This window comes from Ranitomeya imitator, chromosome 2 (assembly GCF_032444005.1).
Source record: "Ranitomeya imitator isolate aRanImi1 chromosome 2, aRanImi1.pri, whole genome shotgun sequence".
Lineage (NCBI taxonomy): Eukaryota > Metazoa > Chordata > Amphibia > Anura > Dendrobatidae > Ranitomeya > Ranitomeya imitator.
The window spans coordinates 672,921,532-672,937,658 of NC_091283.1; the positions used below are offsets into that span (position 1 = coordinate 672,921,532).

Below are 16,127 nucleotides of genomic sequence, written 5' to 3' on the forward strand. Positions count from 1 at the left end.
TTTTTCTAATTTTGGTTATAGACATTGTTGCAATGAATTTTAAACAAAACAATTCAAATGCAGTTGAAGTTCAGACTTTCAGCTTTCGTTTGAGGGTATCCACATTAAAATTGGATGAAGGGTTTAGGAGTTTCTGCTCCTTAACATGTGCCACCCTGATTTTAAAGGGACCAAAAGTAATTGGACAATTGACTCCAAGGCTATTTCATGGACAGGTGTGTGCAATCCCTTCCTTATGTCATTCTCAATTAAGCAGATAAAAGGCCTGGAGTTGATTTGAGGTGTGGTGCATGCATTTGGAAGGTTTTGCTGTGAAGTAAACATGTGGTCAAAGGAGCTCTCCATGCAGGTGAAACAAGCCATCCTTAAGCTGCGAAAACAGAAACAACCCATCCGAGAAATTGCTGCAATATTAGGAGTGGCAAAATCTACAGTTTGGTACATCCTGAGAAAGAAAGAAAGCACTGGTGAACTCATCAATGCCAAAAGACCTGGGCGCCCACGGAAGACAACAGTGGTGGATGATCGCAGAATAATCTCCATGGTGAAGAGAAACCCCTTCATAACAGCCAACCAAGTGAACAACACTCCCCAGGAGGTCGGCGTATCAATATCCAAATCTACCATAAAGAGAAGACTGCATGAAAGTAAATACAGAGGGTTCACTGCACGGTGCAAGCCACTCATAAGCATCAAGAATAAGAAGGCTAGACTGGACTTTGTTAAAAAACATTTAAAAAAGCCAGCACAGTTCTGGAAGAGCATTCTTTGGACAGATGAAACCAACATCAACCTCTACCAGAATGATGGAAAGAGAAAAGTATGGCAAAGGCGTGGTCCAGCTCATGATCCAAAGCATACCACATCATCTGTAAAACACGGCGGAGGCAGTGTGATGGCTTGGGCATGCATGGCTGCCAGTGGCACTGGGTCACTTGTGTTTATTGATGATGTGACACAGGACAGAAGCAGCCAAATGAATTCTGATGTATTCAGAGACATACTGTGTGCTCAGATCCAGCCAAATGCAGCCAAACTGATTGGTCGTCGTTTCATACTACAGATGGATAATGACCCAAAACATAAAGCCAAAGCAACCCAGGAGTTTATTAAAGCAAAGAAGTGGAATATTCTTGAATGGCCAAGTCAGTCACCTGATCTCAACCCAATTGAGCATGCATTTCACTTGTTAAAGACTAAACTTCAGACAGAAAGGCCCACAAACAAACAGCAACTGAAAACCACCACAGTGAAGGCCTGGCAGAGCTTCAAAAAGGATGAAACACAGCGTCTGGTGATGTTCATGAGTTCAAGACTTCATGCCGTCATTGCCAACAAAGGGTTTTCAATCCAAGTACTAAAAATGAACATTTAATTTAAAATTATTGAATCTGTCCAATTACTTTTGGTCCCTTTAAAAACAGGGTGGCACATGTTAAGGAGCTGAAACTCCTAAACCCTTCATCCAATTTTAATGTGGATACCCTCAAATGAAAGCTGAAAGTCTGAACTTCAACTGCATCTGAATTGTTTTGTTTAAAATTCATTGTGGTAATGTCTATAAGCAAAATTAGAAAAATGTTGTCTCTGTCCAAATATATATGGACCTAACTGTATTGACACCTGTGGTGTCAATATAATCACTTTAACCCCTAGATGAATTATTTGAGAGGTTTAGTTTGTAAAATGGGGTCACTTATGGGGGATTCTGCTGTTCTGGCACCTTAGGGGTTCTGCCAATGTAATATGGCACCCTCAAACAAGTGCACCAAAATCTGCACTGTAATATGGCGGTACTTCCATTTTGAGCTTTGCACTGTCCTCAAAAGCATTTTTCGACCACATATGGGGTGTTTGTGAACTCGGGAGAAAATGGTCCCCAAAATTTGTTGTACAATTTTTCCTGTTACCCTTGTGAAAATACAACATTTGGAGCTTAAAAAGATTTTTGTAGGAAAATGTGATTTTTTTTTTTCTTTTTTTCCCCCCCACAGTTAAATGTTAAAAACTTCTGTGAAACAGCTTAGGGTTCAAAGTGCTGAATACACATCTAGATAAGTTCCCAAAGGGGTCTAGTTTCCAAAATGGTGTCACTTGTAGGGAATTTCCACTGTTTAGGCACATCAAAGGTTCTCCAAACGCGACATGGCATTAGCTAATTAATACAGCAAATTTTGCATTCAAAAAGTAAAATGACACTCCTTCCCTTCTAAGCCCTGCCATGGGCCCAAATGGTCGTTTTCCCCCACGTTTTGGGCATCGGGACACCCGGGAAAAATTGCGCAACAAATTGTATGGTCCAATTTTCACTGTTAACCTTGCAAAAGTAAAATAAATTAGGTCTAAAGGAAAATTTTTCCTAAAGTAAATGTTTTTTTCCTTCCACATTTCATTAATTCCACCTCCCTACCTGTGAGCGTGGGGAGGTGGGATAGGGGTGGAGAATCACTGTCCCTCTTCTGTGCTGCTTTTAGGAATATGTTCTCTGAACTGTCAGACCTGTGTGAAGTGAGCGCAGGGAGAATACCTTGTGCACATTGTTGTGGGGTCATCTTATGATGACAGACAATACGCAAACTCGGCTACCTGATCAGCCACTCGTAGGATGGGAAAAGCTTGCAGATGGAATAACACCAAAGGTGCCAGTGAACATACGGTACTTCTGAAGATAAAAGCTTGTTATTTTTCTGAATAGAGCATCAGTTTTAATCACTGTAAATTACAAAAACATTTATTTACACTTTTTCTGCTTGGGTTAAATTTTATTTTTTTTATAGTGGCAAAACCTGTTTAAAGTTGGTCTTACCCCTTCGCCCCGAAGCCTGTTTACACCTTCCTGACCAGGCCAATTTTTACAATTCTGACCACTGTCACTTTATTAGGTTATAGCTCTGTAACGCTTCAATGTATGCCATTGATTCTGAGACTGTTTTTTCAAGACATATTGCCCTTCATAATAGTGGTAAAATTCATTTGATATACCGTAACTTGTATTTATTTATGAAAAAAACAGAAATGTGGTGTAAATTTAGTAAATTTTGCAATTTTCAAACTTGTAATTTTTGTATCCTTAAATCAGAGAGTGGTGTCATACAAGATAGTTAATAAATAACATTTCACACATGTCGGCTTTACAACAGCACAATTTTGGAAACATAATTATTTTTGTCAGTAAGTTGTAAGGGTTAAAAGATGACAAGCGATTTCTCATTTTTCCAACAAAATTTACAAAACCATTACAGTCAATATAAAAGAAAATACTTAAAAGTGACACTATTCTAAAAACTGCACTTTTCAAGGTACGCAAAACCACATTCAGGCTATGTGCACACGTTGCGGATTAGGCTTAGGAATTTCTGGTGCGGATTCTGCCTCTCCTGGCAGAAAACGCACCAGCGGTTCCGCAGCGTTTTTTGTGCGTTTTTGCGTATTTGCTGCAGTTTTTACCCCTGCGGTTTTCTATAATGGAATGGGTACAAAAACGCTGTAGATTCACAAAAAAGAAGTGACATGCTACTTTTTTTAAACCGCAGCGTTTCCGCATTGGATTTTCCGCAAAGTGTGCACAACATTTTTTTTTCTCATTGATTTACATTGTACTGTAAATCAATTGCGGATCTTCAGCGTTTCTGCACCTCAAAAAACGCTGCGGATCCGCAGAGAATCCGCAATGTGTGCACATACCCTCAAGAAGTTTAGTAACCCTTCAGGTGCTTCACGAGAACTAAAGCAATATGGAAGGAAAAAATGAACATTTACCTCTTAAACAAAAAATTTACTTTGGAACCAAATTTTTTTTTTATTTTCACAAAGGGATCAGGAGAAAATGGACCACAAAATTTGTTGTGCAATTTGTCCGGAGTATGCCGATACCAACGAAATCTCCGGGCAGTCATAAATACTCGGAGGTCACCCGAGCGTGCTCGGGAAAACCCGAGTAACGAGTACTATTGCTCATCACTACTCACATGGTATATTGACAAAAAAATAGAAAAGTTATGGCTCTGAGACGAATGGGAGCAAAAGATAGAAACGCAAAAATGAAAATGGACTACGAAGTGAAAGGATTAAATGTATGTAAAAGTCTGTTAAATTTTGTGGAATAGATTTGGTTGTATAACTTACTTATGTACGCCTTTTCACTTTTACAGGTTTCAGAAAATCCCCTTATATATCTTTTGGATACACCCGGCGTCCTTTCACCTCAGGTTGAGTCGGTTGAGACTGGAATGAAGTTGGCACTATGTGGTAAAAAAAAAGTTCAGCTATACCTTGCTCTCGCTTTCATACACACTCCTCAGCATTGAAACTGCAAGATAGAAATTAATGCAGTATTGAACAATTGTACCACATGCAGAAATACATGCATTTACACACCTTGGCTACTTTCAGTGAGGTTATTAAATCTTTCGCGCCAGAGCCTGTTTTCACCTTCGTTGACCAGCCCCAATTTTTTATTTTTGGCCTGTTTAAATTTATGAGGTAATAACTCTGGAATGCTTCAACATCTCCCAGTGATTCTGAAACTGTTTTTTCAAGACATGTTGTGTTTCATGATAGTGGTAAAAAAAATTTTCCTATACAACTTGTGTTTATTTCTGAAAATATCAAATTTTCAAACTTTTAAATCTTATCCCATAAATCCAGAGAGTTATGTCACACAAAATAGTTCATATATAGCATTTCCTATGTGTCTACATCAGCACAATTTTTGAAGCATAATAGTTAAAAGGGGTAAAAGTTAAAAAGCAATTTTTCTTTTTGCCATAAAAATTGACAAAGCCATTTTTTTTACGACCACTTCACATTTAAAGTGACTTTGAGAGACCTATATGACACAAAATGCCCAAAAGTGACACCAGTCTCAAAACTGCACCTCTCAAGGTGCTCAAAACCACATTCAAGAAGTTAATTAACCCTTCAGGTACTTTACAGGAATTTTTGGATTGTAGAAGGAAAAAAAATGAACATTTAACTTGAACCCACAAAAATGTTACTTTAGCCCCAAATTTTTAACCCCTTTACCCCCAAGGATGCTTTGCACGTTAATGACCAGGCCAATTTTTACAATTCTGACCACTGTCCCTTTATGAGGTTATAACTCTGGAACGCTTCAACGGATCCCGGTGGTTCTGACATTTTCTCGTGACATATTGTACTTCATGCTACTGGTAACATTTCTTTGATATTACCTGTGTTTATTTGTGAAAAAAATGGAAATTTGGCGAAAATTTAGAAAATTTCGCAATTTTCTAACTTTGAATTTTTGTGCAATTAAATCACAGAGATGTGTCACACAAAATACTTAATAAGTAACATTTCCCACATGTCTACTTTACATCAGCACAATTTTGGAACCAAAATTTTTTTGTTAGGGAGTTATAAGGGTTAAAAGTTGACCAGCAATTTCTCATTTTTGCAACACCATTTTTTTTTAGGGACCACATCTAATTTAAAGTCATTTTGAGGGGTCTATATGATAGAAAATAACCAAGTGTGACACTATTCTAAAAACTGCACCCCTCAAGGTGCTCAAAACCACATTCGAGAAGTTTATTAACCCTTCACAGGAATTTTTGGAATGTTTAAATAAAAATGAACATTTAACTTTTTTTCACAAAAAATTTACTTCAGCTCCAATTTGTTTTATTTTACCAAGGGTAACAGGAGAAAATGGACCCCAAAAGTTGTTGTACAATTTGTCCTAAATACGCTGATACCCCATATGTGGGGGTAAACCACTGTTTGGGCGCATGGGAGAGCTCGGAAGGGAAGGAGCGTCGTTTGACTTTTCAGTCCAAAATTGACAGGAATTGAGATGGGGCACCATGTTGCGTTTGGAGAGCCACTGATGTACCTAAATATTGAAACCCCCCACAAGTGACACCATTTTGGAAAGTAGACCCCCTAAGGAACTTATCTATTTGTGTGGTGAGCACTTTGACCCACCAAGTGCTTCACAGAAGTTTATAATGCAGAGCCGTAAAAATAAAAAATCATATTTTTTTCACAAAAATGATCTTTTCGCCCCCAATTTTTTATTTTCCCAAGGGTAAGAGAAGAAATTTGACCCCAAAAGTTGTTGTACAATTTGTCCTGAGTATGCTGATACCCCATGTGTGGGGGTATACTACTGTTTGGGCGCATGGGAGAGCTCTGAAGGGAAGGAGTGCCATTTGACTTTTCAATGCAAAATTGACTGGAGTTGAGATGGGACGCCATGTTGCGTTTGGAGAGCCACTGATGTGCCTAAACATTGAAACCCCCCGCAAGTGACTCCATATTAGAAACTAGACCCCCCAAGGAACTTATTTAGATGTGTTGTGAGAACGTTAAACCCCAAGTGTTTCGCTACAGTTTATAACGCAGAGCCGTGAAAATAATTTTTTTTAGCCCCCGGTTTTGTATTTTCCCAAGGGTAACAGGAGAAATTGGACCCCAAAAGTTGTTGCCCAATGTGTCCTGAGTATGCTGATACCCCATATGTTGGGGTAAACCCCTGTTTGGGCGCACGGGAGAGCTCGGAAGGGAAGGAGCACTGTTTTACTTTTTCAAAGAAGAATTGACTGGAATTGAGATCGGATGCCATGTGGCGTTTGGAGAGCCCCTGATGTGCCTAAACAGTGGAAACCCCCCAATTATAACTGAAACCCTAATCCAAACACACCCCTAACCCTAATCCCAACGGTAACCCTAACCACACCCCTAACCCTGACACACCCCTAATCCCAACCCTATTCCCAACCGTAAATGTAATCCTAACCCTAACTTTAGCCCCAACCCTAGCCCTAACCCTAATGGGAAAATAAAAATAAATACTTTTTTTTAATTTTTCCCTAACTAAGGGGGTGATGAAGGGGGGATTGATTTACTTTTATAGTGTTTTTTAGTGGATTTTTATGATTGGCAGCCGTCACACACTAAAAGACGCTTTTTATTGCAAAAAATATTTTTTTTGCGTTACCACATTTTGAGAGCTATAATTTTTCCATATTTTGGTCCACAGAGTCATGTGAGGTCTTGTTTTTTGCAGGACGAGTTGACGTTTTTATTGGTCACATTTTCGGGCACGTGAAATTTTTTGATCACTTTTTATTCCGATTTTTGTGAGGCAGAATGACCATAAACCAGCTATTCATGAATTTCTTTTGGTGGGGGCGTTTATACCGTTCCACGTCTGGTAAAACATTTTTTTTTTTTTTTTTACACACTAACATAGTTCCGGGGGGGGGGGAGGTGGGGCATCATGTTATAGTGTAAGATCGCTGATCTGACACTTTGCTGTGCACGGTGTCAGATCAGCGATCTGACGTGCACTCATAGAGGCTTCCCGGCGCCTGCTCTGAGCAGGCGCTGTGAAGCCACCTCCCTGCAGGACCCGGATGCAGCCCTGCGGCCATTTTGGATCCGGGCCTGCTGCAGGGTGGTAGGTAGGAGACCCTCGGAGCAACGCGATCACTTTGCGTTGCTCCGGGGGTCTCAGGGAAGCCCACAGGGAGCCCCCTCCCTCCGCGATGCTTCCCTATACCGACAGAACACTGCGATCATGTTTGATCGCAGTGTGTGGGGGATAATGTGCCGGGGCGGTCCGTGACCACTCCTGGCACATAGTGCCGGATGTCAGCTGCGATAGTCAGCTGACACCTGGCCGCTATCGGTCGCGCTCCCCCCGGGAGCGCGGCCGATTGCTATGATGTACTATCCCGTCGGTGGTCATACGGGCCCACCCCACCTCAACGGGATAGTACTTTACATGTCAGAAAGGGGTTAATTTTCACAAGGGTAACAGGAGAAAATGCACAATAAAATTTGTTGTGCGATTTCTCCTGAGTATGCTAATAGCCAATATGTGGTGAAAAACTACTATTTGTGCGCACAGCAGAGCTCCGAAGGGAAGGAGCACAATTTGAGTTTGAAGTGGGAAATTGGAACCAATAGCGGACGCCATGTTGTGTTTGGAGGGCCCCTAATGTGCCTAAACAGTGGAAACCCCCTATACATGGCCCTATTTTGTAAACTAGAGCACCCCATGGAACTTCTCTAGATGTGTGAGCACTTTGATCCCTCAAGGGCTTCACAGAATTTTATAATGTTGAGCCATGAAAATGAAAAAAATAATTTTTCTCACAAAAATGTTATTTTAGCCCCAAATTAATTATTTTCACAAGGGTAGCAAGAGAAAATGGACCCCAAAATTTGTTGTGCAATTTCTCCTGAGTACATCGATACCACATATGTGGAGAGAAATTACTGTTTGGGCTCACGGCATGGCTCGAAAAGGAAGGATCATTATTTGACACTATTACAATAATTGACTGGAATACAATACAATGACTAATACAATATTGACTGGAATCGATAGCGGACGTCATCTCACGTTTGGAGAGCCCCTGAGGTGCCTAAACAGAGGATAACCCACCTCCTTTTTAGAAACCTTGAATCCTTAGGGGCTTCACAGAATTTTATAATGTTCAGCCATGTAAATTAAAAAGAAAAAAATCACATTTTTCCCACAAAAATGTTGTTATAGACCCAATTTTTTTAATTTTCACAAGGGTAAATGGAGAAAATGGATGCCAAAATTTGTTTACCCCCCTAATTTTGCCACAAAAAACTGGGAAAACTTATTGACTCGAGTATAAGCCTAGGGTGGAAAATGCAGAGCTACCGGTTAATGTCAAAAATAAAAATAGATACCAATAAAAGTAAAATTAATTGAGACATCAGTAGGTTAAGTGTTTTTGAATATCCATATTGAATCAGGAGCTCCGTATAATGCTCCATACAGTTCATGATGGGCCCTTAAGATGCTCTATATAAGAATGTGCCACATATAATGCTCCATACAGTTCATTATTGCCCCATAGATGCTCCATATAAAGCTGTGCCCCATATACAATGCTCTGCACCGTTCATTCTTGCCCCATAGCTGTGCCATATAGTGCTCTGCACCGTTCATTATTGCCCCATAGCTGTGCCATATAATGCTCTGCACTGTTCATTTTTGTCCCATAGCTGTGCCATATAGTGCTCTGCACCGTTCATTTTTGTCCCATAGCTGTGCCATATAGTGCTCTGCACCGTTCATTTTTGTCCCATAGCTGTGCCATATAGTGCTCTGCACCGTTCATTTTTGTCCCATAGCTGTGCCATATAGTGCTCTGCACCGTTCATTTTTGTCCCATAGCTGTGCCATATAATGCTCTGCACCGTTCATTTTTGTCCCATAGCTGTGCCATATAGTGCTCTGCACCGTTCATTTTTGCCCCATAGCTGTGCCATATAGTGCTCTGCACCGTTCATTATTGCCCCATAGCTGTGCTATATAGTGCTCTGCACCGTTCATTATTGCCCCATAGCTGTGCCATATAGTGCTCTGCACCGTTCATTATTGCCCCATAGCTGTGCCATATAGTGCTCTGCACCGTTCATTTTTGTCCCATAGCTGTGCCCCATATAGTGCTCTGCACCGTTAATTATTGCCCCATAGCTGTGCCCCATATAGTGCTCTGCACCATTCATTATTTCCCCATAGATGCTCCACATAAATCTGTGCCATTGCTGCTGCTGCTGCAATTAAAAAAAAAAATACCATACTCCCCTTTCTTGCTTGCAGCTCCCGGTTTCTCGTTCCGGCGTCTCTCCGCACTGACTGATCAGGCAGAGGGCACCGCGCACACTATATGCGTCATCTCGCCCTCTGACCTGCACAGTCAGAGCGGAGAGACGCCGGGAAGATGGAGCGGCGCCCGACGGCTGGACCGGGGACAGGTAAATATGCGATACTTACGTGGTCCCGTCGTCCGGCTCCTTCTCCCGCACAGCTGGTCTTCGGTGCCTCAACTTCTTCCTCTATCAGCGGTCACCGTTACCGCTGATTAGAGAAATGAATATGTGGCTCCACCCCTATGCACCCTGAAGAAGCGGAAGTTAAACACGTGTTGGGGTGTGTGCGGTGTTCAGTGCTGTCCTATGGGTGAGAAATTCCTTATCCAGCACCTGCTCCTGACTTACTTTTGATCTGTATGGATAATGGGGACATAATGTGCGGTTACTATACCTATTTACTTAGATTGTCCTGAGAGCAAGCTGGTGGTTATATATTCCTCTCACCCATTTATGTACTCTTACAGTTGGGGTTACTTATATATGTATTGTTAGACACTGTTATCAGATGATGTTACGGTTAGAGTACCCCTGTACTTTGGATAGCCTGTCACTGCCTATATGCATCATTGCTTAGATTACCTGTCCAGTCATTTTGGATTTTATTGTGTGTTTCTATATTTGTGTATTATGTGGTAATAAAGTTTTGTACTTTTTTCTAAATCAGTTTATCCTTTTGATATTTGTTATCATTTAATTGATTTGCAGTTGGGAATTGTAACTCTTTTTTTTTTTCTTATGGTTACTGCATTGCTCTTTAGAGTTTTCCCCTAACATGGTCCTTACTAGTGTTGAGCATTCCGATACTGCAAGTATCGGGTATCGGCCGATACTTGCGGTATCGGAATTCCGATACCGAGTTCCGATACTTTTGTGGTATCGGGAATCGGTATCGGATCCATAGTGATGTGTAAAATAAAGAATTAAAATAAAAAATATTGATATATTCACCTCTCCGGCGGCCCCTGGACATCACCGCTGGTAACCGGCAGGCTTCTTTGTTTAAAATGAGCGCGTTTAGGACCTGAGAATGACGTCGCGGCTTCTGATTGGTCGCGTGGCGGTCACATGAGCGGCACGCGACCAATCAGAAGCCGCGACGTCATTCTCCGGTCCTAAACGCGCTCATTTTAAACAAAGAAGCCTGCCGGTTACCCGCGGTGATGTCCAGGGGCCGCCGGAGAGGTGAATATATCAATATTTTTTATTTTAATTCTTTATTTTACACATTAATATGGATCCCAGGGCCTGAAGGAGAGTTTCCTCTCCTTCAGACCCTGGGAACCATCAGGATACCTTTCGATACTTGGTGTCCCATTGACTTGTATTGGTATCGGATATCGGTATCGGCGATATCCGATACTTTTCGGGTATCGGCCGATACTATCCGATACCGATACTTTCAAGTATCGGACGGTATCGCTCAACACTAGTCCTTACATATTCTCAGTTCTGGTATATGTATATAAAATATGCGATACTTACCTGGTCCCGGCGTCCGGCTCCTTCTCCCGCACAGCTGGTCTTCGGTGCCGCAGCTTCTTCCTCTATCAGCGGTCACCGTTACCGCTGATTAGAGAAATGAATGTGGCTCCACCCCTATGGGAGGTGGAGCCGCGTATTAATTTCTCTAATGAGCGGTCCCACCTGACCGCTGACAGGAAGAGCTGCAGCACCCAAAGACAGTGTGACAGGCAGGGGCAGCGTCAGGATCGCTGGGACTAGGTAAGTATGCCCTCACCCCCTCACCCGCCGACCCTGCCACCCACCTTGACTCGAGTATAAGCCGAGAGGGGCACTTTCAGCCCAAAAATTTGGGCTGAAAATCTCGGCTTATACTCGAGTAAATACGGTATTTTTGTTGATTCAGCTGCATGATTTACATCTGTTAGCCAGCATAAGTACATGTGGGGGTTGCCTGTTTGCTAGGGAATCCCCACATGTAATCAAGCTGGCTAACAGATGTAAATCATTCAGCTGCGGCGATGAAAACTAAATCTTCGAGCACTAAAAAATATTCGGAGGACACCCGAGCATGCTCGAGAAATCTCGAGTAACGAGTATACTCACTCATGACTACTTAACAACTTTGGGACCTAATCCCATCAGGTTCCGATTGTCACCTGTCAGAGCTACTGCTCTGCATCGGAATCGCAGCGCTTGTAGGACCCTTGCTGCATTTTTATTTCTTTACAGTTTTTACAGATCCACTTAATTAATTTTATATTTTCATAGATTGGACTTTTCTGAACACACTGTTACTAAATATATATGCTGCTATATATACTACTGCTACTGTATAAAGCTATACTATACTCCTAATAGCCAGATTCCTACTCCACACTGATGAGGGGCAAAAACCCGAAACAGCTTTCTGTGGATGGATACCATGCTTGGCATAGGTGGCTTTCCTTCATAGGATGCTGCCCTTCCCGTGGTTGTTCCTTCCCGGGGAAAGGCCTGGCTATTCACTGCTTGCGTCGAGAAACACGTGATGGTGTCTCCGCAGCTTCTTTACATGCATCTGCATATTTCCCCTAAGGGATGGGGGCAGTGTTCTGGAATCACTGCGTTGAGAAACACGTGATGGTGTCTCCGCGGTGTTGGATGTTTTGGTCTCCCCGAGGCCAATCATCTGTGCCTTTATAGCCTTTTTACTAGGCACTGCTCCTAATAGCCAGATTCCTACTCCACACTGATGAGGGGCAAAAACCCGAAACAGCTGTCTGTGGATGGATACCATGCTTGGCATAGGTGGCTTTCCTTCATAGGATGCTGCCCTTCCCGTGGTTGTTCCTTCCCGGGGAAAGACCTGGCTATTCACTGCTTGCGTCGAGAAACACGTGATGGTGTCTCCGCAGCTTCTTTACATGCATCTGCATATTTCCCATAAGGGATGGGGGCAGTGTTCTGGAATCACTGCGTTGAGAAACACGTGATGGTGTCTCCGCGGTGTTGGATGTTTTGTTCTCCCCGAGGCCAATCATCTGTGCCTTTAAAGCTATACTATAGCATAATATTCCTGTATATAGTAAAAATCCCTGTCTTCCATGATGCCTAGCCACAGGCTGGACATCACAGAAGCGATCACATGTTTAAAGCTGATGGCTATCCTTAGATTACAATTCTGCAGAAACTCTACGTGACAGCAGGTGCATAATCGCAAGTATGTGAGTTACGGCATACGGTACATGCGATCATGTGCCGATTAAATGGATGCGGCGTTCCTCAAAGTAAGTGTCTTGAATAAGGCCAAACATACCGTAGTCTAGTTGGAATGTGGCCGAAAGTATGCAAATTGCATACTCGTGGTCACATGAGTGCCTGCTCCAGGCGCTGGCATCAAATAATCCTTAGTGTGAAGTGAACATGTAGCTTGAGGTCGAACAAGCCCTTTAAATGCCACTGTCAGCACTTGACAGCAGCATTTGAGAGGTTAAAGTGAACCCGTCACCAGGTTTTCCCCATATAAGGTATGGCCAGCACTTGTAAGCCTCATGTTACAGTATATTAGAATGCTGTATATATGTCCCCAATACCCTTTTTACAGCACAAAAAATAGCTTTTATTATGCTCTCAGAATACGCCGTCCTATCCGGTGGGCGTCTCTGGTCTTGATCCTACTCTGTTATGCTGTGCTATCAGGCAACACAGTGTGCAGTAATCAGCGCACATACAGTGATATGGCAATAACCCAAAAACAATAGAACAAGCTCTGAGACGTGGAATCTCTGCAGACTGCAATACCTGAACCTATCCTCACACAACTAAAAGCAGCAGTGGATTGCGCCTAACACTACCTATGCAACTCGGCACTGCCTGAGGAGCTGACTAGCCTGAAGATAGAAATACAAGCCTGACTTGCCTCAGAGAAATACCCCAAAGGAATAGGCAGCCCCCCACATATAATGACTGTTAGCAAGATGAAAAGACAAAACGTAGGAATGAAATAGATTCAGCAAAGTGAGGCCCGATATTCTAGACAGAGCGAGGATAGCAAAGAGAACTATGCAGTCTACAAAAAACCCTAAAGCAGAACCACGCAAAGGGGGGCAAAAAGACCCACCGTGCCGAACTAACGGCACGGCGGTGCACCCTTTGCGTCTCAGAGCTTCCAGCAAAAGAGAATAGCACAGCTGGACAGAAAAAACGGAAACAAAAACAAAGTAACACTTATCTAGCAGAGCAGCAGGCCACAGGAAAGATGCAGTAGCTCAGATCCAACACTGGAACATTGACAAGGAGCAAGGAAGACAGACTCAGGTGGAGTTAAATAGCAAGGCAGCCAACGAGCTCACCAAAACACCTGAGGGAGGAAGCCCAGAGGCTGCAATACCACTTGTGACCACAGGAGTGAATTCAGCCACAGAATTCGCAACAGTACCCCCCCTTGAGGAGGGGTCACTGAACCCTCACCAGAACCCCCAGGCCGACCAGGATGAGCCACATGAAAGGCACAAACAAGATCTGGGGCATGGACATCAGAGGCAAAAACCCAGGAATTATCCTCCTGAGCATAACCCTTCCATTTGACCAGATACTGGAGTTTCCGTCTAGAGACACGAGAATCCAAAATTTTCTCCACAATATACTCCAATTCCCCCTCCACCAAAACAGGGGCAGGAGGCTCCACAGATGGAACCATAGGTGCCACGTATCTTCTCAACAACGACCTATGGAATACATTATGTATGGAAAAGGAGTCTGGGAGGGTCAGACGAAAAGACACCGGATTGAGAATCTCAGAAATCCTATACGGACCAATAAAACGAGGTTTAAATTTAGGAGAGGAAACCTTCATAGGAATATGACGAGAAGATAACCAAACCAGATCCCCAACACGAAGTCGGGGACCCACACGGCGTCTACGATTAGCGAAAAGCTGAGCCTTCTCCTGGGACAAGGTCAAATTGTCCACTACCTGAGTCCAGATCTGCTGCAACCTGTCCACCACAGAATCCACACCAGGACAGTCCGAAGACTCAACCTGTCCTGAAGAGAAACGAGGATGGAATCCAGAATTGCAGAAAAATGGAGAGACCAAGGTAGCCGAGCTGGCCCGATTATTAAGGGCGAACTCAGCCAACGGCAAAAATGACACCCAATCATCCTGGTCAGCAGAAACAAAACATCTCAGATATGTTTCCAAGGTCTGATTGGTTCGTTCGGTCTGGCCATTAGTCTGATTATGGAAGGCCGAGGATAAAGATAGGTCAATGCCCATCCTACCACAAAAGGCTCGCCAGAACCTCGAGACAAACTGGGAACCTCTGTCAGAAACAATATTCTCAGGAATGCCATGCAAACGAACCACATGCTGGAAGAACAAAGGCACCAAATCAGAGGAGGAAGGCAATTTAACCAAGGGCACCAGATGGACCATTTTAGAAAAGCGATCACAGACCACCCAAATGACCGACATCTTTTGAGAAACGGGAAGGTCAGAAATGAAATCCATCGAAATATGTGTCCAAGGCCTCTTCGGGACCGGCAAGGGCAAAAGCAACCCACTGGCACGTGAACAGCAGGGCTTAGCCCTAGCACAAATCCCACAGGACTGCACAAAAGCACGCACATCCCGTGACAGAGATGGCCACCAGAAGGATCTAGCCACTAACTCTCTGGTACCAAAGATTCCTGGATGACCAGCCAGCACCGAACAATGAAGTTCAGAGATAACTTTACTAGTCCACCTATCAGGGACAAACAGTTTCTCGGCCGGACAACGATCAGGTTTATTAGCCTGAAATTTCTGCAACACTCTCCGCAAATCAGGAGAGATGGCAGACACAATGACTCCTTCCTTGAGGATACTCGCCGGCTCAGATAACCCCGGAGAGTCGGGCACAAAACTCCTAGACAGAGCATCCGCCTTCACATTTTTAGAGCCCGGAAGGTACGAAATCACAAAATCAAAACGAGCAAAAAATAACGACCAACGGGCCTGTCTAGGATTCAAGCGCTTGGCAGACTCGAGATAAGTAAGATTCTTATGATCAGTCAATACCACCACGCGATGCTTAGCTCCCTCAAGCCAATGACGCCACTCCTCGAATGCCCACTTCATGGCCAGCAACTCTCGGTTGCCCACATCATAATTACGCTCAGGAGCAGAAAATTTCCTGGAAAAGAAAGCACATGGTTTCAACACTGAGCAACCAGAACCTCTCTGTGACAAAACCGCCCCTGCTCCAATCTCAGAAGCATCAACCTCGACCTGGAACGGAAGAGAAACATCTGGTTGACACAACACAGGGGCACAGCAAAAACGACGCTTCAACTCCTGAAAAGCTTCCACGGCAGCAGAAGACCAATTAACCAAATCAGCATCCTTCTTGGTCAAATCGGTCAATGGTCTGGCAATGCTAGAAAAATTACAGATGAAGCGACGATAAAAATTAGCAAAGCCCAGGAATTTCTGCAGACTTTTCAGAGATGTCGGCTGAGTCCAATCCTGGATG

General features: G+C 43.2%; 1 protein-coding gene across 4 annotated transcripts in view; it reads left to right on the plus strand.

Moving 5' to 3' along the window:
• Window positions 1-16,127, plus strand: part of MTG1 (mitochondrial ribosome associated GTPase 1) — a 321,942-nt gene that overhangs the window by 231,444 nt on the left and 74,371 nt on the right. For all 4 annotated transcript variants that reach the window (XM_069753046.1, XM_069753049.1, XM_069753048.1 and 1 more), the window contains one exon: window positions 4,152-4,248. In XM_069753046.1, coding sequence (XP_069609147.1) covers window positions 4,152-4,248 — 97 coding nt within the window. The remainder of the gene's footprint in view (window positions 1-4,151; window positions 4,249-16,127) is intronic.